Source organism: Rhipicephalus sanguineus, chromosome 9 (assembly GCF_013339695.2).
Source record: "Rhipicephalus sanguineus isolate Rsan-2018 chromosome 9, BIME_Rsan_1.4, whole genome shotgun sequence".
NCBI classification, from domain to species: domain Eukaryota; kingdom Metazoa; phylum Arthropoda; class Arachnida; order Ixodida; family Ixodidae; genus Rhipicephalus; species Rhipicephalus sanguineus.
The window spans coordinates 26,191,805-26,217,192 of NC_051184.2; the positions used below are offsets into that span (position 1 = coordinate 26,191,805).

The 25,388-nt window shown below is 49.0% G+C and overlaps 1 protein-coding gene across 1 annotated transcript in view; it reads right to left on the reverse strand.

The window, feature by feature from the left end:
• Positions 1 to 395: 395 nt before the first annotated feature.
• LOC119404812 (A disintegrin and metalloproteinase with thrombospondin motifs adt-1) overlaps positions 396 to 25,388 on the reverse strand; it is a 34,563-nt gene continuing 9,570 nt past the window's right edge. The window contains exons 8-18 of the mRNA XM_049419386.1: positions 25,243 to 25,364; positions 24,217 to 24,266; positions 22,667 to 22,808; positions 15,341 to 15,523; positions 13,590 to 13,725; positions 12,816 to 12,911; positions 11,966 to 12,120; positions 11,102 to 11,177; positions 10,874 to 10,991; positions 7,502 to 7,725; positions 396 to 834 (exon numbers count right to left, since the gene is read on the reverse strand). Coding sequence (XP_049275343.1) covers positions 679 to 834; positions 7,502 to 7,725; positions 10,874 to 10,991; positions 11,102 to 11,177; positions 11,966 to 12,120; positions 12,816 to 12,911; positions 13,590 to 13,725; positions 15,341 to 15,523; positions 22,667 to 22,808; positions 24,217 to 24,266; positions 25,243 to 25,364 — 1,458 coding nt within the window. The 3' untranslated portion in view covers positions 396 to 678. The remainder of the gene's footprint in view (positions 835 to 7,501; positions 7,726 to 10,873; positions 10,992 to 11,101; positions 11,178 to 11,965; positions 12,121 to 12,815; positions 12,912 to 13,589; positions 13,726 to 15,340; positions 15,524 to 22,666; positions 22,809 to 24,216; positions 24,267 to 25,242; positions 25,365 to 25,388) is intronic.

A 25,388-nucleotide genomic window follows, 5' to 3' on the forward strand; every position in this document is an offset into this window, starting at 1 on the left:
GAGGCGGCGACACAACGCAGAAAAAGTACGTTTAGGCCTCAGCGCCTATCCTGAGTCCGCTTACTTGCTTTGAAATTCGTAAGCTCGTTCTTAGACGTCATACAAAAACCTGTCAAAAGTACTCGAACAGATCTGATTCGTGGAGAAAGCCTACAAGGGAACGAATAAATCGCCTGCGAACGCAACGATCAGGCCCCGGGGGTCGGCCAGGTCAAAGGCTTGTTGCTCAGACGTGGCGAAAAAGAATTAACTGAAGAACTGTGCAAGTCCACAGAAATTGTGCCACAGTCGCATTCTAGGCTGTGTAGTTCTCTGCCTTGCGTTGCACTCCCATCTGCGCTGCTATCATAATGAACATAAACCACGGGGGGAGGCCAGTGAGGGAGCGCACAAGCTCGACCAATTTTCACACTGTAGTGCATGTTGCTGTTGTATTCGTTGTCACTGAATGGGCACCAACCGGAGGTGGGTAGAAGACGCCGGGTTGATGTCTAGTGCTGCATGAAAAAACAAGCAAAAAGTAATATGCTTCGATGCGATAGCGAAGCCAAGTTAGTCTTTTGCGTGGAACAAGGTGAGGGGTGCAAACACGGACACCAACTAGCTCGACTATCTCCAGTTCGAATCTCTTGCTCTCGAAGGACACGAAATGTGGCACGCAGGTCCAGGGGCTGAAGGCTAGAGGTCGTCGACGGCAACGCGAGCTCGTGCGGGAGGCACTTTCTTCACGTCCAGCACTGCGAAGTCCTTGCCGGGCACGTACTCCAGGTACTTCTCGACCAGCCGTCGACCCTCGGTGTCCGGAGCCCAGTCCGAGTCTTCCACTTCGAGGACCTGAGTTCGTGGTAGAGCTTCATCATATACGGGCTTGATATTGTCCCACCACGGCTACAATTTTGAATGTAACGAGGATCGCGACACATAAGTACAGCGAAGGACGTGCTTTTAGCCGCAAATTGAGATGTTAGGGAAGCAAAAACCACGTCCTTCAGCAAACACCAACTATATAGGCCAACAAACAAGTCTACTGCGGCGATCAAGCATTTGTCACGCAGATACAAGAACGGGCAGACAATTCAAACATTTCGTTGCGATCGAATGAAACCGATCTTGGCGTTATTATTATTTATTTATTTATTTATGACATACTGCAGGCCCAGGTAAGGGCCCAAGTAGGAGGGGCATGGTAAATACAAATAATGACAACAAGAGGGAAACAACATTGTAAGTATGGAACGAAAAAAAAAGGAAACAATACAAAAGTTGGCATATAAACTAAGCATATACAAAGCATATACAAGGCATGTACAAAAAGGCATATACAAAGCATATAAAAAAACAAAAAACTTAACAACTTAACTGTGCAATAGCGTCAATATTGGACAGCTGTTCACAAGGCAAGTTGTTCCAGTCTGTTATTGTACGCGGAAAAAATGAATACTTAAATAGGTTGGTTTTAGTGCTATAAGGCGTTAGGGATTCAGCATGGCGATGCCTTGTCCGGCGTGCTTCGAGCGGAGTTACGAAAGGCTGCGGGTTAAGGGATAAACGGCTATTTTTCAGCAAAAACATGAATTTTAGTCTAAGAATTTTACGCCGTAGTTGCAATGTTGGAATGCTATTAGTTAGCATTAGGGTTGATGGGGAATCAGTTGAACGGTATTTGGAGAAAATGAATCTTACTGCTTTGCGTTGTATCATTTCTAATGCGTCAGTGTTACGTTTGGTGTAAGGGTCCCACACAGTGCATGCATATTCTAATTTTGGACGGATTAGCGAGTAATAAGCTGTTAGACGAGTGTCGTGGGGAGCCTGTTTTAATTTATGCCTTAAAAAGCAGAGCTTACGGAAAGACGACTTGCAGATGTTAGAGACATGCGTATTCCAGGATAAATTGTTAGTAATAGTAACACCTAGGTACTTATATTGATTAACTTCAATCAGGGGTTTGGAAGCGATATTATAGGGAAAGGATAACTTTTTAACCTTTTTGGTGATTTTCATATAGACAGACTTTTCTGCATTTAATTCCATATTCCATTTACCACACCAGGATACGATGTTTTGAAGGTTAGAATTAAGTGCAACTTGGTCGTCACTGCAAGTTAATTCATTGAACACCACACAATCATCGGCGAACAATCTGATTTGAACGGGCTCTGTAATTGTGTTAGTGATGTCATTAATGTAAATTAAAAATAACAAAGGTCCTAAAATACTGCCCTGTGGGACTCCTGAAGTTACCGGAAGTTCACCCGAAAGGTTATCATCGATAACAACAAGTTGCTTACGGTTAGTCAGGTAGGCAGAAATCCAATTAATTAAATATGCTGGCAAGTTAATTACTTCGAGTTTTTTTATAAGGTTACAGTGCGATACAAGGTCAAACGCTTTCCTAAAATCTAAAAAAACTACATCAATTTGCCCAGATTTATCAAGGACAGACGCAAAATTGTGAACGATGGAAGTCAGTTGGGTAACCGTAGAAAAGCCTTTACGAAAGCCATGCTGGTAGTTAGAGAGATTATTTCTATCAGAAAGGAATTTGTTAATCTCGTTTGCTATAATATGTTAATAATAATATCTGGGGTTTAACGTCCCAAAACCACGATATGATTATGAGAGACGCCGTAGTGGAGGGCTCCGGAAATTTCGACCACCTGGGGTTCTTTAACGTGCACCTAAATCTAAGTACACGGGCCTCAAACATTTTCGCCTCCATCGAAAATGCAGCCGCCGCGGCCGGGATTTGATCCCGCGACCTGCGGGTCAGCAGTCGAGTGCCATAACCACTAGACCACCGTGGCGGGGCACCTATAATATGTTCAAGCAGCTTGTACGAAGACGATGTTAGTGAAATCGGACGATAGTTAGTTAAAAGTGTTGCATCTCCTTTCTTAGGCAATAGTTAGCCAAAATTAGTCAACCAACGTTAACACTAGCCCACGTTCGCCCCTGCTAACAAATGCTGGTAGTACACAAGTAACTACGACAGTCCAAGTCACGTGACTTAGTGAAACACCTTGACCCAGCACATGGACTTCGGAAAATCATGTCCTTCAGGAAACATCAACCACAGGTCAACAAGCAGTGCCAGTACAGCGGTCGAGCAAGGTCATTTTCACACATACAAAAATGAGTAAACAATTCGATCATTGCATTACGCGCTTCTGCTGTGTCTAATGCAACGTAGAGTGTGTTCACGGTTTCAGGAACCGGACGTGAGGTTCGCGACCTCTCAAACTTGCATGGGCGGAGTGAATGAACCGGACTATACATAAGGTCTGCACCGTGTTGACACCTTCCCATTTTTTATTTAGTGCCTCGCTGTGTATACGCCACCGTACTCGGGCTGCACAATTGCTGAACTTCTCGTTCGACGTATGATAAAGCGGTTCAGAGTGGCGCAGGCGAATCGATTGTACCTATAGTAGGCCATCAGCAGCGTATACACTTTGCCCGGCTCTTCTCGAAGCGGTACGGCACTTACATGCGGTGCCCGTGGGAAGCTTTGAGACCAACCGTAACGAAATTTCAATTGGACTGAATTCGCTAATAATAATAATATCTGGGGTTTAACGTCCCTAAACCACGATATGATTATGAGAGACGCCGTAGTGGAGGGCTCCGGAAATTTCGACCACCTGGGGTTCTTTAACGTGCACCTAAATCTAAGTACACGGGCCTCAAACATTTTCGCCTCCATCGAAAATGCAGCCGCCGCGGCCGGGATTCGATCCCGCGATCTTCGGGCCAGCAGTAGAGCGCCATAACCACTAGAACACCGTGGCGGGGCTGGACTGAATTCGCTACGAATCTGTGGCCCATACAACTGAAGCAATCTTGGCAAGGCCATACAGCCGGCAAGGGTACATTTTCCTTGGCAATTTTCAACAGTACCTAGAAAGACGACGCGCGTCTATCTGGCGGTTGTCGTAATAGGACGTACGTTCGGTGAAAAAAGTCTCTGGGACACGGGCTCCATCGTAAACGAGAATTTCTGCCTCTCTAATGCTTGAATTTTCTAGTTGAAGAAACAGCTGTGGAAATCGCGAGAACTACTGCAGGCTGAGACATTTTATGTGAGGCTTCGTTCTCAGGCTCAGCGAAAATGCAGCCTTCTCGAAAATGTCGTATCCTTCGCGTTTTTCACCCCGATTGATTGCATACATCCAATCACGCGGCCTCCGAGAATTTTTTTTTATTCAACTTTGATCTCAGAGGTCATGCCGAGAAGTAGAACGTTCTGGGTCATGCGTTTTTCATGCACGACTATCTACGAGCGATAATGTTTTTTTCTTGTCTGTTCCGGTATCGATAACGGCTATTATCGCGAGCTTCTCGTGTCACTTCCAATCTTCTTTGAAACGTCAAATTTTGCACGGTGACTGCTTTTTTATTAATTCTAGAATTGCGCAGCAACAAACGATGACAGACGAGGTCAACAAGACCAGACGCACACTTCTGAACGATATACTCCCAGAAAAAAAAGAGAAAAGGACAGCTCTGTATAGAACGACGAATTTGGCTTTTTTTTTTTTTTTGAGCTCGGTTTAGATTATCCCTGTCACGCGTGTACTGTACGCTTAAAAATATGAACACTTTTTCCGCAGATACATTGACGGAATTGTTGCCTTCCACGTACCAGGGTTTCTCTTGAAGAGACAAACGCCACTTTCGTCCCTACCCAACCGTCAACTTTGAGATGAAATAAATTGAACTGAAATGAAAATATTTGGAAGTGCGCGCCTGTCCATGTTGCCCTTGTACTACATCTCTTGCTGCGCCGCAATTCTAGTAATTAATGACGCACCAGCCAGCCCAGCAGCGTGGTTTATTGTGCTCCTGTACGTCTGCACTATCTCAAGCTAGATGTTTCACGCGGTCTAAAAATTTTTTACTGTAGTTGGACTTAAAAACTCGGACTGAGAATGACGAGCCATGCGTTTACTTATCGAAGCTTCTTTCGAATCACGCTCGTGCGAATACACTACGTGCATTTACTCAAATATCTTGGCGGTTTCTACCGTCTCTGCGACTTATTATACGTTAATCTCGTTGACGCTGACTTACCATATAGTGAACTAGTTCTGTGGCAATAATATGCGTAAAAACTCACAGGGTCCCTTATGCAATCGCCTACGACGACTCGAAGGCGAAAGCCATCTTCTTCTTCTTCTGAGTCGATTTTATCGATCCCCCCACCGAAAGCTTTCTGCACTTTACGTGATTTTGGACTGCCTCCAAGATCGGAGGCATTTCAATCTTTCTGCATCTCATCTTCTTTTTCTTCGCAGTCGATGTACTCATCCTCCCATGCTCCCCTGCTAAAGTTTTCTGCACCTAACATGTTTTTTGCACTGCCTCCAAGATCGGAGGCATTGCAGTGCAAGCTTTCTGCAGCTCAGCTTGTTTTGCGCCGCCTCCGTGATCGGCCCACGTTTGACCAAGTGACGATGACATATGATGACGTGATCCTGCGACGTCACGCTATGTGACATCATGATGACGTCAAAAACCATGGCGATCTGTGACTCATTTCAAAATGTTAACAGCGCAAGAACAAAAGGAAGGGACGAGACAACTAAGGTTGTCTCGTCCCTTCCTTTTGTTCTTGCGCTGTTAACATTTTGAAATGAATCCACACCAACTTGCCCAAGCGTCAACCCTTGCGATCTGTGACGTCATGACGATGTCACATGGTGACATCATGATGACGTCTTCATGTTATGATTATTTTTTTGCATCACTCGTATTGACGCCGCTCACGCCGACGGTCAATTGTCGTGTTTGATGAGGCATCTAAGGCTTTCGTCTTAAAATTTTGTCTCCAACTTGTTCTGCGCAGTAAGTGATGCACACGACTCCGGTTCATCACGCTCAATCCGGAGTACATATTATTGTCTACTTGTTTCAAGTGCGATTGGGCTAATCAGTGCAGCAGACAAAAAGAACGAGATCGATCACAAACTTCAAACAGCGTTGTTTCGATAGACACCGAATCAAGCTTGAAGGGTGCCAGCTGCTGTAAACACGAGACAAAAACAATGTTTTTTTTTCTACGACTATCTATTTGAAGAAGATAAAAGAACCTACGGGCTAAAACAAGCACAGTGGTTATCGAAAAGCGATATACAACCAATGTCTGATAATTGATAACTGTCGAAATACGCGTGCCGTGTTGTCACGCCGTCCACACTCCATGGCGCTGTTTCACTTGAAGCTTCATGTGTGCACCCGATAATCAATATGTGCTACCTAAACCTATGTTTGACCTCACTCTCCGTATCACCACCCCTCTCTCACTTCCGGCCAGCAGCTATTCCTTACTTTAGATTGTTATGCTAATTGCATGTGTGCTTCCACTCTTTGCTAAGCCTTGTGGTCCATCCGTTCTTAGTGATCTCGACGTCGTATACACTCATGTTATCTGTAATAAGTTATCGTTTCCTCTTGGTGTCGCGCTTATAACTCTTATTCCCCGAGTATTGCTTTAGGAGAGCGGGTTTCTGGTCGAGTGTGTCTCTTTCCTCGTCTCCGTTTTATTATTTTTTTTGCGCTGATTTCTACAATTAGTGTTGCTTAGGGCCAGGTCGGGCTCCCTTCGCCACCTTCCAAGTTTCAAAATTTCAAACACTGAAAGATAGCAAGAACGATGCGCGCGAGCTTCCAGCGAGCAAGAACACAGCGACGCTCAGCACCGCGGAATTCTTTTTTTTTTTAAAGGCATGCCTCATAAAATAGTAGTCGTCGGCGTCGACACGAACGGTACCAAAAACTCTGACGCCACACGAGATTCTGAGATGAATCATACGAGATCTGAAGACCTGAATTCATCAAGACGTCACAAGCCTAGGGTATTTGTGGCGTCATCATGACATATGCCGACGTAATCACACGACAGCAAGCGAGTGCACAAGGAACCCTACGCATTCCCTGTTTCTTTGTTCATTTTTGAAGCGAAGATGTCCTAGTACACCCTGTGCCGTCGTCATCGTAGTAGTAGTAGTAGTAGTAGTAGTAGCAGTAGAAGTAGTAGTAGCAGTAGTAGTAGTAGTACTAGTAGTGCTAATAGTAGTAGTAGTAGTAGTAGTAGTACTAGTAGTAGTAGCAGTAGTAGTAGTAGTAGTCGCAGTAGTAGTAGTAGTAGTAGTAGTAGTAGTAGTAGTAGTAGTAGTAGTAGTAGTAGTAGTAGTAGACGTCATGCAGGTCATGTCACCAGAGGGGGAGTTAATAAGGAAATAAATAAAACGCAATGATGATTATGACAATGCTCGAAAATATGATGATGCTGATCATGCTCGAAATGGTAACGATGATTACTGATGATGTGGATGCACGTGATCTCGCGAGCCAATCCCATACACTCGCGCGTTTACAGCTTTGCTGTCCGACGGTTTTCACAGCGTGGACTTTTCGTTTCTTTCTTTTTCTTTTCCAGGAAAAATATGCCCGTCTATGCATAAGCTAACCGGCATGCCGAACGTGAGCGGCCTCATACCTGTCCGGCCTCGTTGTCCTGTATTCCGGCCAGGCTCTGGAGCAGCGTGACGCACTGCCCTTGCTGGCAGTAGTAGGCGGCCCCCTTGGACTTGTCGAAGTGGCATCGGGTGCCGTCCGGCAGCAAGCCCGTCTCGTTGGTCTGCTCGTTCAGGAAGAACTTGGCCGCGATGAACGCGTCGCCCTTGTAGCCGCAGTGGATGGCGCAGGCGCGCCACGACTGGGCTGCCGAGGTACCCAGACAAAATGTCATCGTCATCATCATCCTGGCTACGCCCACTGTAGGGCAACGGCCCTTCCCACGTTTCGCCAAGCAACTCGGTCCTCCGCTTGCTGCGACCACGTTATTCCCGCAAACTTCTTAATCCTATCTGTCCACCTAACTTTCTGTCTACACCTCGCGCGTTTGCCTACTCTAGGAGTCCAGTCTGTTACTCTTAATGACCAGCGGTTATCTTGCCTATGCGCTACATGCCCTGACCATGCCCATTTCTTACTGATTTCGACTAAGATGTCCTTAACGCTTGTTTGTTCCCTGCCAAATGTTACCTAGTGGCATGCAGACACTTTGTCATGGGAAGACTCGGAAAGTACAGCTATGTAGTAAACTAATTACATAGCGAACACTCATTTCTGCTGCAACAACGAACATTATTCGCTACGTACATATAAGAACGCGTGAGGAGGGTCGCAATGAAAAAAAAAAAGAAAGAAAACCCGCACAGCTTGACTGACGACTTCGCTTAGCTGAACCTGCTTTGTGGAGCCTGCCGTATTCACTCGCATAACACTGGCACTGACTAATACTGGCTAACTACTATTAGCTAGTGCTGGCCACTGTTGGTCACTGATGGCTATCAATAATAATAATTGTGGAGGTTCTACGTCCCAAAACTACGATATGATTATGAGAGACACCGTTGTGGACGGCTCCGGAAATCTCGATAACCTGGGGTTCTTTAACGTGCACCTAAATCTAAGCACACGGGCCTCTAGCATTTCGCCTCCATCGAAATGTGGCCATCGCGGCCGGGATTCGATCCAGCGACCTTCGGGTCAGCAGTCGAGCACCACAACCACTACAGCACCGCGGCGGGTTGCTGGCTGCCAAGGTAGTTGAACGTTAACTACTTTCAATTGGAAAGACACGAGGTAATAATGGTAATGCTTATGCATTTCGCTCGCATTTACCGTTAAATAACCACTGAAATTCTACGGCCATAGTGCTTTAATTATTTCATCAGTGGAAAATTGAGCAATCGTGAGGGGCCTCGACTGGGCGGTCGTTCTGTAAGAGTCCTCTACGTGGACTGCCTATTTGAGTATGCTCTGACTGAATACGTCCCGAAAGTCGGCAATGAATTGACACCATAGGCTGGCAAACTCATTCAGACTCAGATCGGGCCGTGATTCTGAGTGTGAGTGAGTCCGGGTGAGTAATGTTTTGGTGAGGTTGAATACGAGTGAGATCGCTTTAGAAAACTTTTAGTGAGTCTGAGTCCGAGTGAGTCCGGTTCAGGAAAATTTTGGTGATTCCGAGTCCGAGTGAGCCCTGAACCCAAAATATATTTCTTGAGCGAGTCTTGAGTGAGCTTCACATTTTAACACGAAAGTGTTTTATGCCGGGGTCCACCAAGTACATCCGTCACGGATATGACGTTGATAAAATGGACGCCAACGGGTGAGAAAGAAAAAAACTAAGAAAAAGACACCCCGCTGGGAATCGAACCCACGACGTTGCGGCCGCGACGGCAAGCACCCGACGCCCTACCGACTAAGGTAATTCGGGAGATGGTAGACACGGCGCGAACGCGCCTTATATCTTTCACACATTCTCTTTCGCGGCGGGCGGAGCGGGGCGGTGCCGCCGTCTGTGAGATGTGAAAAGAAGTAATGCTTCACGATTGACACTTACTAGCGCTTACTCCGAGATTGCACGCGATATCGGGGGGTCATAGTTAAAGCGTCTCGGTACCAGAGAGGTAGACTGGCCGCGCTGGCGTCGCCGAGGCACCCTTGACGCAGTTACGTTCTTTGCCTTTGGCTTCGTGTTAGCGTGCGTCGGCTCATCGGAGTAGTGCAGCTTCCACGTGCACCAACGGGATTTCTCCGCCGCCGACTGCTTCAATGGCCCGAGCATCAACTAACAAAACTGCTGCAATATGCGTTGCAGAAAGGACGCGATTTCGACGGGCGAATGTCTTGCCTTGGTGGAGCGAGAGCAGCGCCTGAGAGACAGAGGCCAGCGGGACGCACGCGTTTGCGGCTCAGGCTACGAACCTCTACCTCCCGTGTTGCTGAAGCGCAGTGTGTGTTATGTATGCATGAGCACAGGCGTCGGCTACCCATTACTAGAAAGCGCACACCGTGCCGTTTTTCTTCTCAATTGACGACGCTTTGAAGAAGTGCATACCGGGTACCAGTGTTGATTATGAACTTGTTGATATCATCCTTACGCGGGATTCACGATTCGCTGTGTACAAATATATGTTCACACCGTCAGCTACCACAACGGTTTAATCATGATCATGGGCGTTAGTCGTCGCGATAGAGACATGCTGTCAACATGGGTGCATCCACGTCAAACGGTGCTATAGCTGCCAAACACAAATAGACCTTGTACAAGCTCTCATATATTACTACACAATAAGCACTACTTCTGTGAAGACACGTTTCACTTTCGTGTTATACCGATTCCTATGACGGAGGGATCAGCCATGTTTTTGCCTACCTATGATTGACAACGGTTCGCTAACTCTCGAGCTGTGTCCAATCAGCGCGCGCTAAAGTGGGCGGTCCGCTAGATGGATATCTGCATAATATCAATCCCTGAGTAAAGCTACAAGGCGGGCTAGTTGGTGTTGATGCATTCTTACGGCTACAGTGAGTCGACACTATATGTAAATAAAAGACAAAATGACGAATCACTGAACGTCCTTGTCCTCCGTGTCACAATTATACTTGTAGTGTAGACTTAGCGCAGCCTTACTAATGAATAAACCCCGGCGTACACTTGTAGATAGGGACGTTGCAAGCACAACAAATGCGCCGGCGTTGACTATAGTCGGATACAACTTTAGAAGGCAGCGGCATTTCCTCCTCAAAGGCGGAGGAGCACAAGCCTGCACCAATGGGCGCGCACTTGGGACTGACGTCATGAGCGGGACGGCCGGTGGCTCCGCCTTCGGAGAACATCGGCGCGTGCATGAGCGGGACTATTTCTTTAGTCGCGGAGGCGATCGGCTGCCGCGCTTCGGTCGTCTGGGCGGGGCCTCTCCTACCTTCTAAAGTTGTATCCGACTGTAGAACAGTGTTCCTGCTCTGGAACTGGCCAATAACGATCGAGAATAGGTACCCGGATGGTGGAACTTACATGCGCTGTAGGGGACCTGAGTGCCCCTGGGCTTCAGTTCGGGCTTGAAGCGTGCGTAGAGGGCGCATTTTTCGTCTATGTACTGCTGGTTGGTTTTGGGATGCGTGCACTTTGGAGCCTGCAATGAGGGATTTCGACATTCCATAGAAATGAAGAAACTAACGCAACCTAATCTAACCTGCTGGTTAGACAAAACACTGCAGTGAACGGTATAAGAGGGTCTGTCACCTTTTCGTTGGCGCTGATGTCGCAGGGCCTCAGCCTAACGTTGTCGCCCTCGCATCCTTCTAGTGTGTTCTGCCTCCTGTGGAAATACGGGGATAAAGTTAAGGAATCAAGTTGTTCCTTGCCATCATTTCAGCACGCGATTTATTTCCACACAGCCATATTTCCCGTGCATAAACAACGACGACGACGACGACGACAACAACAACAACAACAACAACAACAACAACAACAACAACAACAACAACAACAACAACAACAACAACAACAACAACAACAACAACAACAACAACAACAACAACAACAACAACAACAACAACAGCAACAAGTACAACAACGACAACAACAACAACAGCAACACTACAATCATGTTGTACAACAATACTACAATCTTCAGTACTACAGTCATGTTGATGGGATAGCCGGCTCTGATGTAGCCTACCTTCCCTTGTTTTTTTTTTTTCATATGTAAACAACAGTCCCACCACCACCAACAACAACACTTTTAAGCGAAAATATGCTTACGCGAACATTGTCTCAAAGGCCGCACTGACGTCAGGAATAATTACGTAGAATATCAATACGTCAAAAACAGTGATATGGTAAATATTGAAAAAATCCAAGAAAATACACCCCATAGCCAGCATAGTGTCCTGTCGTTCACGTGTCCCGTCGTTCGAACTGTTTCGCCATAATGTAGTAAACCAAATAACCCATCTAAGAACCCTTGTCTTTAGTTACACCAATAACCACTTGCTTCTGAGACCACTGCGCTGCTGGTTTGGTACTTCAGCATGTGAAACCGGCAAGCGTTTCAAGCGGCAAACACGTGTAGGCGGAAAAAAGAACATCACCGACGACACTGACCGCGGATCGTTGCACTTCCTCTTCATGTGCACGAGAGCCACGCTATGCTGCAGGCACGGCTGGCTGCACTCGGTCACCGTTTCCCACTCACTCCAGCCACCGGGAACGACAGGCAGGGACTTGGGGAAGGGCACGCACTTGGTACCCTGGCACCACTGCGCCCGCCACCAAGGAAGGTCATGAGAGCGAGAACATGTGCCGGAGATCGCGGAAGTGCGATATATCGGCTGTCAAAAAGGTCTAGTATGAAAAATTTTGGCGTGTTGGTGAACTAGAATAACTGAACAGCACAATTTAACAGGCACGAGTAAACTCCAACCAGAATTTATGTTAAAATATCCGACTTGTAAAAGACTGACCGGCTTCTTCAGGGGGTGAGAAGGGCCCAGATGTAGAACCCTTATGCACGCTTTCTTGACGTACGGGCGAGGTTTGCACAGACTTGTCGCAAGGCTTGACAGTAGACGGAGGGCAGTGTCTTCGTGGTCAGGGGACACTTAGTAATTTTTTTTCATCACTTCAATTGCTATTCGGCGCTCAACCAGCTAAAGAAATGCGCGCCTTTTTTTTATCGAAATAAAGATAAATGAAGGAGTAGTTGTCACCATTGCTTGGTGACGGCTACCCCTTTCCACACGGTTATTAGGATATAAATTGTTTACCTAGTGCATTCTGTTTATCTACTGCGTTCGGCACGTTTTCGCGAAGGATATACGAAAGGCAGAGTCTATGAATGGATTGATGCCACCGTTTGTAAAATAGTGATGCTTCAAAAAAGATTCTATTTAGATCTTATTTCCTAGATTACTCCTCATATTCCAGGGGAAAATACTAAACAAATAACGCTTACGCTGCTTTCTCCGCAGTAGGTTCCCTCCAAGGCGTGTCCGGCTCCAAATAGGCCAATTCTTTCAGGGCTTTTGCACTGCAAGGCACGGCACACCGCCTGGAAGGACAAGAACCTGTTAACACACCGACTTTGAAACGTGTAAGGTAACATGATCCGAAATCAAGATCACAAGTGAAGTCGATCAATATATACTGCTACACACTTTGAAGGATATGAAGCAAATGAATCGAACTGAAGTTTGTTTGTTCTGGCTGCTTACAGGAAGCTAAAGGCTACGTAGCCCGACCGAAAAGGTCTCTGCTCCACAGTTGGACCTGCATGATGAAGTTTACTTAGCAGCAAAGTCCTTTTTGGGGCTACAATGGATGCATTACAAGGAAACTGTTGAATGAATCAATAAATATTGACTCACTAACTCACACAACTAACAAAACAATAAATCAATCGTCAAAGTAAACAAAAATGTCAAGAGCGTCAAAAACACCAAAGCGTCAAAGTAAATACATGTTCAACTTGGTCAGCGTCTTGCAAAGTTTCAATCAATCAATCAATCAATCAATCAATCAATCAATCAATCAATCAACCAATCAATCAATCAATCAATCAATCAATCAATCAATCAATCAATCAATCAATCAATCAATCAATCAATCAATAAACTTGCTGAGGAGTTTTTTTTTGTCGCCGGTATCTTGCATATGATAGGCTATAGCGGTTGTAGGCTATGTATCACAACGTTATACTCAAGGTTGCTGGTCTCGCATGCGGACTCACGCTCATGTTTTCGGCCTTGATGCTACACCTTGCTCCCTCGCTCTTGAGGAAGACGCGGCACTGCGCGTCGGCGTCCCACTGCTGACCAGGAGGATGCTCGCTGCGCCACGAGTTCCAGTGGAGAACTTGCCGTAGCCTGGGCAGAACACGGCAGCGAAAAGCCCCGATGGAAAAGAGATAAGCTCCCCGAAATACCTAACTAAGGTTCGAGCAGGGGAACTTAAAACGAGGGAAAAATCGAGGACTGACAAGGACGTCACAGTGATGTCCTTGTCTGCCCTTGCCATCGCTTGACGTCCTTGTCTGTCCGGCGACATCCTTGTCTGTACTGCATTTGTCCCTCGTTTTCAGTTCCTCTGCTCGAACCAGTGTTAGCTACGAACCAAATAGATCCTTTCAATACCGTTTTTTTTTACCTAACGAAGGCACGACTGATGTAAGCTGGGCTCCGTGCAATGGCTAGGTGGGCCGACGTAAAGCCCTCAATTAACGGCCCAGTGTTGCCGACGCTGGCCGCTAGGATACAGCCGGACTACAATGAAACACGCGGACGCGATGCAGCGTGCATCTCTCTCTTCCAACGACTCCCTCCTCCCACCTCACACCACCCCTTCTAGGCAGGTCATGGGTAGGGCAACAAAGAAAACGATAGGACATTAAACAGCGCACGCACACACGCTCCACCATTCATCGGTCATTGCATGCAGGACACTTTCAGATAGCGGACAGTCCTCCTGGCCTCCTGATAACGAATTTGGCCTCCTGATAACGAATTCGACTTGCCAAGGCAAATGTTTGTCGTGTCTGTACACTCACGGCTGTACTAAAGAGGGCACGGGTGTCGTTGTTTCTCCCCTGAAGTCAGGTCAAGGCCCAATTTCGCTTCTTCCGCTCACTAGGCTGTGGATCCTGGCGCTGCTGTCGCACATGGAAAGCTCTAGCGCGCGTTACCTACACATCTGCTTTCGTTGAATTCTTTGTGCATTTTTAAAAAGCTACCGCTCAAGGCTGGCCTTCCGACTTTCCAGCAGAACGTATTCACCTGGAACATGTTTTCGTAAGCATCATAAAAGAAGGTAAGCGTGCAGACACGGACACAAGAGAAGAGACCAGGATAGCACAAACGACTACCTTCTATAAACAGGAGCTGTTTAAGCTTGGCTAAACGCCGCGTGGAGTTGGCGGGTATGAGTAACCGAAAGCGGGTGTGTTCCAAGCAGTTCCTAGCAAAGCACAGTCATGAATAATATGGTATAGCAAGGGATGGTGGTGGTGGGTGGGAAAGGGAAGTAAGGGTCAGGAGGACAAGAAGGAGAAGGGGAGAGGGTAAAGCGTAGCATAAGCTTGTATGGAATAGTAGCAAGAAGTGGGAAAGGGGAGTTAGGGTGAGGGGGAGCGATGTGAGGGTGAGAAGAGGCAAGGAGAAGGGAGAGGGTAGAACATTGCATAGTTTTGTATAGTGCAGTATGGCAAGATGTGGCAAGGGAAGTAAGGGTGAGGAAGGGAAATGAAGGGAAGGGTCAGGCCACCATTTCCGCTTTGCACTGTCTTCGCAACACCAGTACGTAGTTGCCCCAATTTATTACCATAAATCCGTAACAGCTAGCTCAACTTTCTGTCGTTCTTTTTGTAAGTGATGTGCATCCAACGAGGCCACGCAAAACGCCCTTCTGGCATGCAAAACGGCCAGTGACGTGACATGGTGCAGAGTGGGCAGCATGCAGAAACGCTAGCTCCGCTATCAAGCGTACCTCTTCACGGACAGTGGCTTCTTGATGCACGACAGCTTGTCGTTCTCGTCGAGCTTGGTGAGCAGCTGGAGGCTACACGGGGACCACCAGGTTGTGGTGTTGGACGTGCGCCACGGACCCATCAGGTAGCGGTCTAGCGAGCAGTCGTCGTTTTCCGGCGGGCCGTCGTGGTGAACGCCCAGGCTGAGAGGCGTCCACCAAGATTGACAGTCACGTGACGAAAACGTTTAACGATGTAAGCGACAGCGTAAGAGTAGTTTCTTCACTTGAGCAGGAGCTGATAACCATGTTCGAGCACGCTAATTTCGCCTAGTGCTAGCTATGAAGGCAACATAAGATAACTTAGAGGTAATGAAAGGCAATTAAGGGCAATTCTAACGCAATCCTCTGAACAAAGGCTTCGTTTGGGCGAGTTGGTTCATGCTGAATATCGTTGGTACAGCGCAACAATTATAGGAAGAGAAACGGAGATAGGATAGAACGCTGATTTTCAACTGAATTAATTGAAGAAAATCCGGCAGCTTTTATACAGGTGTACAAAAACGGCCGGACTGGTATAAAAGCGGCCTTATTTCCTTCGAGTTCAATTGAAGCTCAGCGCTCCTTTCTGTCTCTGTTTTCGTTTCTACATTTGTTGCGCTGTACCTGCGATATTGAACAGTCCTCTCAATGGAGGTGTCAATAGACCCTGAATTTTTGTTTCATTCAATCACTACTCTAATAAGAGTTGTAAATTTGATGGTTTAACTCTTGAGGTAGTTGCCTCAGTACGTGTTTACATAGGCGTGCGCACGGGGGTGGGGTCATTATCATATAAAGGGGGGCGCCAATTCTGCCCCATAGCTTTACCCGGTCGGACCTTTCACGTCATTTCGGAATGCGCAGCGTTATGGCTACGCATGTTTTCTTTACGATTATAACAACCAAGGTCCTCGGATGTTGCTTTCAAAGACCTGCTGACTTCCTGCCTTCACCCCAGAAAGCCGGGTACCAATGGCAGGCCTTTGGGAGAAGTACGTCATCGCTTTATGTTCATTTGTCCGAGGACGCCGCTTTCATGGACCTGGATTATTTCTTACAAGGATCAACGCCTCTAATCAGGTCAGCCCGAATTCGTGGACTCGCTAGCCCTAACGCCGGTTCGGCGTCGCAGCAGCAGCTGCGTCGGCGTCGCGGGCTTCGATTCGGTGACTAGGCCTCCCTATGGCAACGGGCAGGACACCTGACACCTACGCCTCCGTACTAACAAGCCATCGCGCAACCAGCGACGCCCCAATGGACCTAAGCGGGCCCGGTGCGTCGACGGACGCCCATGACCAGCATGTGGAGGTGAGAGCTTCCGATACACCTTCGACTGCCATCGATAAAGACGCAGATTGGACGACAGCTCTAACCCTGCGTCAAGGGAAACAACAAGCTTTGGAACGCAAGCGCGCAAACGCCGCTGTCCAAGATGCCTCGAAGACAAACTCGCACAGTGTACCAAAAAAGAAGAAATCATACAAGCTTCCACCGTTACCGAAGGACGACTTTAAGATAATCATACGACCGCACCAGGGGTTGCCTTTGAGAAACATAGTATCACCAGCACTGGCGGCTGCGATCATAGAAGCTTGCGACCACCACATTACAGGGGAGCAATTCCTGTTGCGAATCAAACCTGGTTCTAACATAGCCATCCTCTCCACGCCCCACCAAGAGGTGGCTGCAAAAGCGAGGGGAATTCAACTCCTGACGATCAATGGCCAAACACACGCCGTTAAAGGGGTCATGAACCACTTTTCCAAGTAATCATCTAATGGCCTCAGTATCGGAGTGTACTGCCTCCCGAATCGATTGCCGCAAAAATTTCTCGAATCCGTCAAGAATCAGCGGAGTTACGGGGGTTTGGCGCACGCTCCCAGCGCTTTCTCTCTTTTCTCGTGCCGGCGAGCGCACTGGAAGCTAGACAGGGAGGGATGGCATGGGGGAAAGAAATTACGCCAGCGCGCGTCATGAAACGCGATCGCTCTCCCGCTGTGATTCGCTTGCGCGAGTGCGGCTACCGTGTACTGAGGAGTGCGGCGCCGGCAAGTGGTGGCACCCCGCAGCAAGAAGCGCATCTGATCCGAACGCCGCTCTCGATTTACGTCGGCTATCGGCCAATAAGCATGCTATGTCTCTTGCTACGTACAGCGGACAGACGCCCCGCCCACCGACGAGAGTGAGAACCGGCCTCTGTTTGAAAAGAGGGTGCCTGGGGAAACGGCAACTTCGCGCTCCGCTTGTGGCCATTACGCGGCGCGCACGACTGTAATATTTGGCAGAGCAGTTCATAGCCGTGTCAGCTTTCCGCAGGATGTGCTTTTTCAATCAGCCCAAGGGGTGCTTCATGACCCCTTTAAAGTGTACGCAGCCGCTGGAGAAGAGGCAATAAGAGGAGTAGTGCATGGAATACCTCAGCACACCCCATCAGAAACCCTCCTCGCAAACATGCGCGCACGCACGCATGGTGTCGAACTCATACAAGCACGTATGATTGGAGACACGAAGAGTGCCACCTTGACCTTCAGTGGGCCCATTCTCCCCAAGGTAGTCTATTACTACGGAGGAGAACTTGTTTGTCATCCCTTCCGTGCCACCGTTCAAGTTTGCAAGCTGTGCAGGGTACGAGGACACCGCACGGACGTCTGCCCTCATCCTGACCGGCGCATCTGTAGGATGTGTGGACTGGAAAACCCGAGTCCCCAGCACCCCTGTGAATTGAACTGTGCCTCGTGCGGGGGGCCACACGCGACTGGGGACCGCAGCTGTACCAAGCGGCTAAAAAAGCCTAGAGCACCGCGTACGTCTCGACCACAAGCAGCCCGACAGCCACGTTGGTTTTCTACCGAGGACGAGGAAGAAGCCAACGGGAAAACCACAAGTATGGAGCGACGCACCACGTCTTGTAGCAGATCCCGGTCGAGATCCTACTCCAAATCGGCGAAGCGCTCTCCTCTAACACCTGCGGGAGGGTCATCGACGCCTACGCCGAAGTTCGCCCAACCACGGCTTCCGCAGAAAAAGAAGGAGACGCCTGCCCACCACCATGGTCCGGAGACTTCGAGCACAGCTATGCCAGAGGTGAGCCGGGTGGGGGTCGCGTCTGGCACGACCAGCCATAACACACCGATCACACTGCACCCAGAATACAAAAAAGTTATTGCTGAAAATAAACAGCTTCGCGAAACGCTTGATAACATGAAAAGCGAACTTGCGCTACTGCGCCAGCAAATGGCAACACTAACGCAACAACGAACGAGGAAAGATACATCGAACGCTTCAGACATAGATCGCTCATCGCAGTCTCTGGAGCAACTACACACCAAATTAGACACGTTGACCACGTACGTGAATCAGCAACTTCAGCTTTTCGCCCTCGATGTTCAGCGCCTCAAGCGTACTGTAGAGGCAACCAGCGTAGGCAAAAGCCCTCGCCACAGATACAAACGCTCCGCCGGCCACGACTCTGATGAAAGGGAACCAAAGGCAGCCCTCACGACAGACACGGAAGACGCATTTAACTCTACCTACTCTGGCTAACCGAACCACTGGACATCAAGAGAGTCTTACTATATGGCAGTGGAACTGCCGGACCCTTTCTAACAAACATGCAACACTCACACAATTTATGCAGTCGGCCCTGGTACCTCCGGATATTCTATGCCTGCAGGAAGTCGGAAAAAAACAGCGAAACCTTCCGGGATATGCACGCTACACTAGCGAAACACATACCTCCGTGGTAACTTACGGAAGAAAGGATCTTGCGATCAGTACTAGCGAAATTCCTGGGGTGAATATTTCGCACCAACTCGTCACTATTTGGCCTGTCAAGAAAGGTAGGCCAAAATGCATTCTCATAAACGTTTACAGTCCACCGAGGCAAAGAGCAGCGGATTTTTATGGCCTTGTGCATGCGGCAATGGCCAAGGCCTCGCACAGGGACTCACTCATCCTCCTTGGAGACTTCAATGCGGCTCACACAGAATGGGGGTACTTAAAAGATGCCGCCAAAGGAAGACGGCTCATCCATGCCACAGAGCAACACAACCTGACCCTCATGAACCTCCCGAACTCTCCCACTAGGATAGGGAACAGTGTTGAACGTGACACAACACCGGACCTCGCCTTCACTAACGCTGACCGACACACCACCTGGCAAAGACTTGAAGAGACCCTTGGGAGCGATCATCATATAATCAGCATTGCAATTTGTACCGGCAAGATGCGCCGACCGCTGGGCAAAGCAAGAATCACCGATTGGAATAAGTTCCGGGAGCGGCAACAGGACTGGTCTCTCGACAACGGCGCACCCACCAACGCGACTGAATGGGAGGAAGCTATAAAGTACATTTATAAGGGAGTAACCAAGACCGTCCAAACAACACAGGGGACACCGGCAGTCGACCCACATCTCCTGCACTTGTGGGACGCTCGTCGCAGCCTCATAAAGCGCTGGAAAAGGCAGCATCACAACAGAACGCTCCGCAAACGGATTCGGGAATTAACAGATGCGGCAAACGTGTACGCGAGTACACTATATACGAATAACTGGCATAGCTTTTTCGACTCTCTGCGAGGTACACTCGACACCAAGAAGACCTGGAATATTTTACGCAGCATGTTAGACCCCGCGGGAACGCGCACAGCAACAGCAAATACCCTTACCAAACTTGTTGCAGAATACGACGGTTCGGAGGACGAGTTGTTTACGCAGTTAAAACGAGACTACACTGGTACTAACAATGTGGCACACGTCGGGATAAAATCCGACGATCAATATGGAGGTCCTGCCAACCCTGCCTTGGACGCCGAAATCAGTTTTTCGGAGCTTTATGCTGCTGCACAAAGTTTTAGAAAAAACACAGCCCCAGGACCGGACGGGATAACCAACGCAATGTTGCGAAATTTAAGCGACCAAACCCTTCAACAGCTCGCAGACTTCTTTAACAAAGAAGTCTGGTCACCAGAAGGAAGAATACCGCAACGCTGGAAGCAGGGAACTATTGTTCTAATTCCAAAACCAGGCAAGCCCCGGGACTTGAAGAATCTAAGGCCGATATCCCTTACCTCGTGTCTAGGAAAGCTCTTTGAGAGAGTCATCCTCACGCGCCTGGAACACCATATATAGCGACACGACCTGCTGCCAGACTCTATGGTGGGTTTTCGGAAAGGCATCTCCACCCAAGATGTCTTCCTCATGCTTAGGGATTACGTCCTCAATCCTCCACCGGGTAGTCTGGACAGGATCCTACTAGCGCTAGACATTAATAAGGCTTTTGACAGAGTCTCTCATGGAGCAGTCCTGGAAGGCCTTCGAGATATCAGATGCGGGGAACGCATTTACAAATACATACGAGACTTTCTGACTGGCCGTACCGCAAGTATTGGTTTGGGCACAACACGCTCCCCACTATATAGCCTTCCAGACAGGGGAACCCCGCAAGGCTCCATCCTTTCCCCACTTCTCTTTAATCTCGCCATGAGAAGAATGGTTCTTGACTTACAGGAGGATCCCGACTTGGGCTTGGCCATTTACGCAGACGACATTACATGCTGGGCTAATAAGGGCTCGTACGGAAGCAGGCAGGACGTACTGCAAAGGGCCATTGACGTTATAGACTGTCACATGAAGAAAATGAACATGACTTGTTCACCGGAGAAATCGGCATACATCCATGTGAGACCGAAGTACACCCGGGCTGACAGATCCCCAGAGCTCCAATTAATACTTGCAGGCAAGACGATCAGGAGAGTAGCGCAGCTTCGAATTCTGGGTATGCACGTCCAGGAAACGGGGAGCACCGCGCACACCCTTGCGAATCTCAAGCGCACGGTCAGGGGTATAACCAGCCTCCTGGGTCGCAGCTCTCGCAGTAGAAAAGGAATGCGCGAAGCTGACACCTTACGGCTAGTGCACGCCTTCGTAGTCAGCCGCATTACCTATGCACTGCCTTATCAAGCAACTCGTAGGACAGACATCGAGCACGCGGACCGACTCCTTCGAATCGCCTGCAAGGCAGCCCTAGGGCTGCCTCAAAACGCCAGCACCGCAGCTCTTTCTCAGCTCGGGATGCTCAACACATATGAAGAATATGCAACTGCTTCGCTCCTTGCGCAGCGGGAACGGCTAAACACCACGCCACAAGGACGGGCTATACTGACCAAGCTTGGCTTTCCTCTTGCCCCGCAGTACAGTGGAGATAGCACAGAATTAATTCCCCGACTATACGTTCACTGATACACGTGGCACCAATACCGCGTCACATGCACCCGGACTTCCACAGCGCGCGACGCCAAGCTCGTGCACGAAAGCTTCGCAACTACGGCACTGATCCTGACGTGTACTACACGGACGCCTGCCCCTCCGACCCCACTCCAAGTGGGTCCCGCACGTACACGGCAGTGGCAAGTAATAGAGGACATCTGGTGGCAGCAGCGACGATACGCACATCTTCCGTGGCAACATGGCAACAGCGGAGGCCGCTGCAATCGCCCTGGCCATCACAGATGCAGACAAGCGAGGTACAAACTCCACCGTCCTCACGGATTCACAAAGAGCATGTCGACTTTACATGCATGGCGCACTACCACGAACTGTTCTCAGAATCCTAGGCTCGCACATCGCATCTGACCACGGCATCATTTGGTGCCCGGCACATACGGGTGTTCCCGGGAATGAACGGGCCGACCGACTCGCTCGCGCAAGTACATACCGAGCGACGGACGCCCTTGACAACGACGAGCGACCCAGCGGTCGAGCCGACATCCTCGAAGCTCAACGGCTCGAGCGACGCACTATGGCACCACCTCACCCGAATTTGAACATAGAGCAATCGAGAGACTGGCGCCGACTGCAGACGAACACGTACCCCAACCTACACACACTTTCTAAGATACACCCCTCCGAATATCGAGATGAATGCCCCTGGTGCGGAGGGACAACACTGACACACATTACATACAGCTGTACCTCGCGTCCTGTTGCGGCAAACTCCACGCTCATAAAAACACACACATTACCACACTGGTCGTGGGAGGTGCGACTCTCGGATCAGGCCTTGGGAAGCCAACTGGCAACCCTGGACCAGGCCCGGCGAACTGCAATAGCCAGTGGAGCACTGGACGAAGGGCCCCACCCACTTTAGGTGCTAATTAAGGAATAGTTAATAAACGTTTATTCTCTCTCTCTCTCTTTCAAACTCGATCGAAGGGGGGGGGGGAGTGCGGTAAATCTTCGCCCCCCTATTCATGTTTAATTTAATACACATTTTCATATTTCACAAAGCTTGGGCGATCTCTTACCTGTGAGCCAGTTCGTGAGCGGCCACGTCGCTCGTCTGCAGGCCGAACGTTGTCATCGGTCTTCGCTTCGGGTTGGTCGATCCAAACTCCACCACGACGGTCGCAAAATCCTGGCTGCAAACGCCGCCTAAGTAGGCCTTCCCTGCGTAAAGCACAGGCGGGGTGCTCGGATTGGAGCAAATACTTGCTGAGCCGTAAAATCTCTGCCCAGGAACGAGTTATGAAGTATTTCTTAAAAGAAGGATGTGGGGAAATTAGGATTCATTCACAGGTAGCCAGGAGGAGGGGTCAGCCTAAGCTGGCATGCTTTAGCAATTTTTGTGATTCGGAGGCCACATGGTGTGCTATACAAAAAAAAAACTGTGTAGTGTAACTACAAACATCACATGGTCCCCTATGCATATACCTAAGACGAATCGAAGGCGAAAGCTATCCTCTTTTAGAGCGCAGCTCTTAGGTGCCCGTTCCTGCGTTGAGAGGTGTCGGCGTCGTGGTAACCGGCAGAGCGAACGAGGACGAAAGAGAGCGAACGCGGAGGATGAAAGACGGCGATACCGAGGAGCGCGCGAGGAGGAGGGAACGACAGTGGCGAGACGACATGTTCCGCGGCGCCACAGCAGTGCGTGCGGTCGCCGATGGCGTCATCACTAAGGTATGCGGCGAAGGCGTCCACGGATACCATTTATGGAAATAAAGCGCTGCATGAACAGAGGCCTGTCTGCGGCGGCTGTTGTGGAACGCGCCCACGCGCTGCCTTCCGCGGTCTCCCGTTAGCGAGGCAGTCGCGATACCATCCGTCTGCGGCGGTTGATGTGAAATGGCAGCACGAAATTGTACGCGCCAGTCACGCTACCCACGGCGTTCTCTTCCTAATGTAAGCCGTGTACCTAATACAAAACAGTCTCAGCCAGTTCTTTCTGAACAATGAGCGAAGCAACTGGCGGAAGTGCGTCGCCTGCCGCTGCTAAACACCTGAGCAGCTGGGTTCAGAATTCGCATTATGGGGTATCGTAATCGTCGGTGATTTTTTTCTTCTCAGTCAAATGTATTGATTCGCACACCGCCACCCCTGAAAGCTTTCTGCACCCAACGTGGTTTTGCAGTGCCTGCGGGATCCACCCACCTTTGACCAAGCGACGATGTCATGTGATGATGTCATCATGTGATGTTGCTTTATGTGACGTCACAAGCTTTGGCGTCCTGTGACGTCATCACATGACTGCTTTTGCATCGCTCGTGTTTACGCCGCTGCCACGTACGGTCAGTTTTAGCGTTTTATCAGGCATCTAAGGCTTCTCGCCTTAACATATAGTCGAGACAGACACGGAGCTCTGTATTACGTTCGGTTTCCCTTGCAGCAAAAGGCGGCAGAACCAGATTGTAGACGCTGCAAAAGTGCACAGCACAGGGTTAACAAGAAGTATTTCAAGTTATGTGTCCTTGTGCCGACATAGCTTCACCTGGCAGAGGGAACATGAGTATATTGAAAAAGTCCCATTACAAGGGCATTGAGAACAGATGCAATAGTGATGATGCACTACACGTCTCACCTAACACGCTGGTGTCTTTCTTCCCATCCCTCGCAGCATGCATGTCCTTCCTGGAAGAAAAGTGCAGCAATCAACTTCGGCGGTCAACTTTTTCCTGTTCAAGCGTTACATTTATAGTAGAGTTTCCAAAGTGTCGCTTCTTTCTTTTTAAGACGCGGGAACTCATCGGAACACACAATCATTTTGAACAAGATAGTTCAATGAAACGAAGAGGCTCGAGGTGGCGAAAAGTCATCGGAGAAGGAACCTCGCTGGAGCCAACGTTCTGAAAAAAAAACAGTCACAGTTTCGCTGCAAGGGCGCAGCAATGAATGCGACATGAACCAAGTGGAATGTAATACAAAGTAGCGCTAGCAGCCAACTCGACTAGGATGCGATCTTGCGTAACTCTACAAAAACGCTGGCGTAAGGGGAATACGGCCGCTCCAGAGAGCGAAGCGGTTTTCGTGCTGTCTGTCGCCTCAACTCGAGGTACGTGGTGAGGGCACAGGCCATACAGGGGCGTGAACCGTCTAAGGATCTCAGTCGAGATAGCGCGCGCACCAGGACGCGCAACTACGGCCTTTTGATTAAAGTTCGCAGTTGCTGCCCTAGCGCAGCAGGTTCCCTCCCCCCCCCCCCTCTTCACCGGCACCCCTTCATGCTCCTTCGCCCTACGGAGCCGGCCGGCACGTTCCTTCTATGATAGAGCCTCGCCCGTCTACAGCCTACGCATACTTTCGCTCGCACAAAGAACATACAACGCGCGTGCAGATGTTATCGATTTCGAATTTATATGGAACATGGCGGCGACGGCAAAAATGAGCCTCTAGTGTCCATATAATTTCCATCGCAATAAAAGGTACTACGTGTCCTCATATTGGTGCCCTGATGAAAAGTAAGTTCCCTGATAAAACGTTGGTTCCCACGACAATTGCACTATCCTTATAGTTTTAGCTTACGACTACTTCTTAAAGATGTCTCAGCGAAAGTTATATATCGACAATGAACCAACTATCTCGAGGTGGCAAAAAAAAAGCAACTTACCCAGTGAGCAGGAGTGCGACGTCCCAGTGGCCCGGTTGATCCTCGGGCGCGTTCCTCTTTGCAGTGAAGTTGCTGAAACCCTGGAGCAGCTTGTCGGCTTCTTCCGATCCCAGTAACTGATTCTGCACGCGCAAAGTGCATTTTTC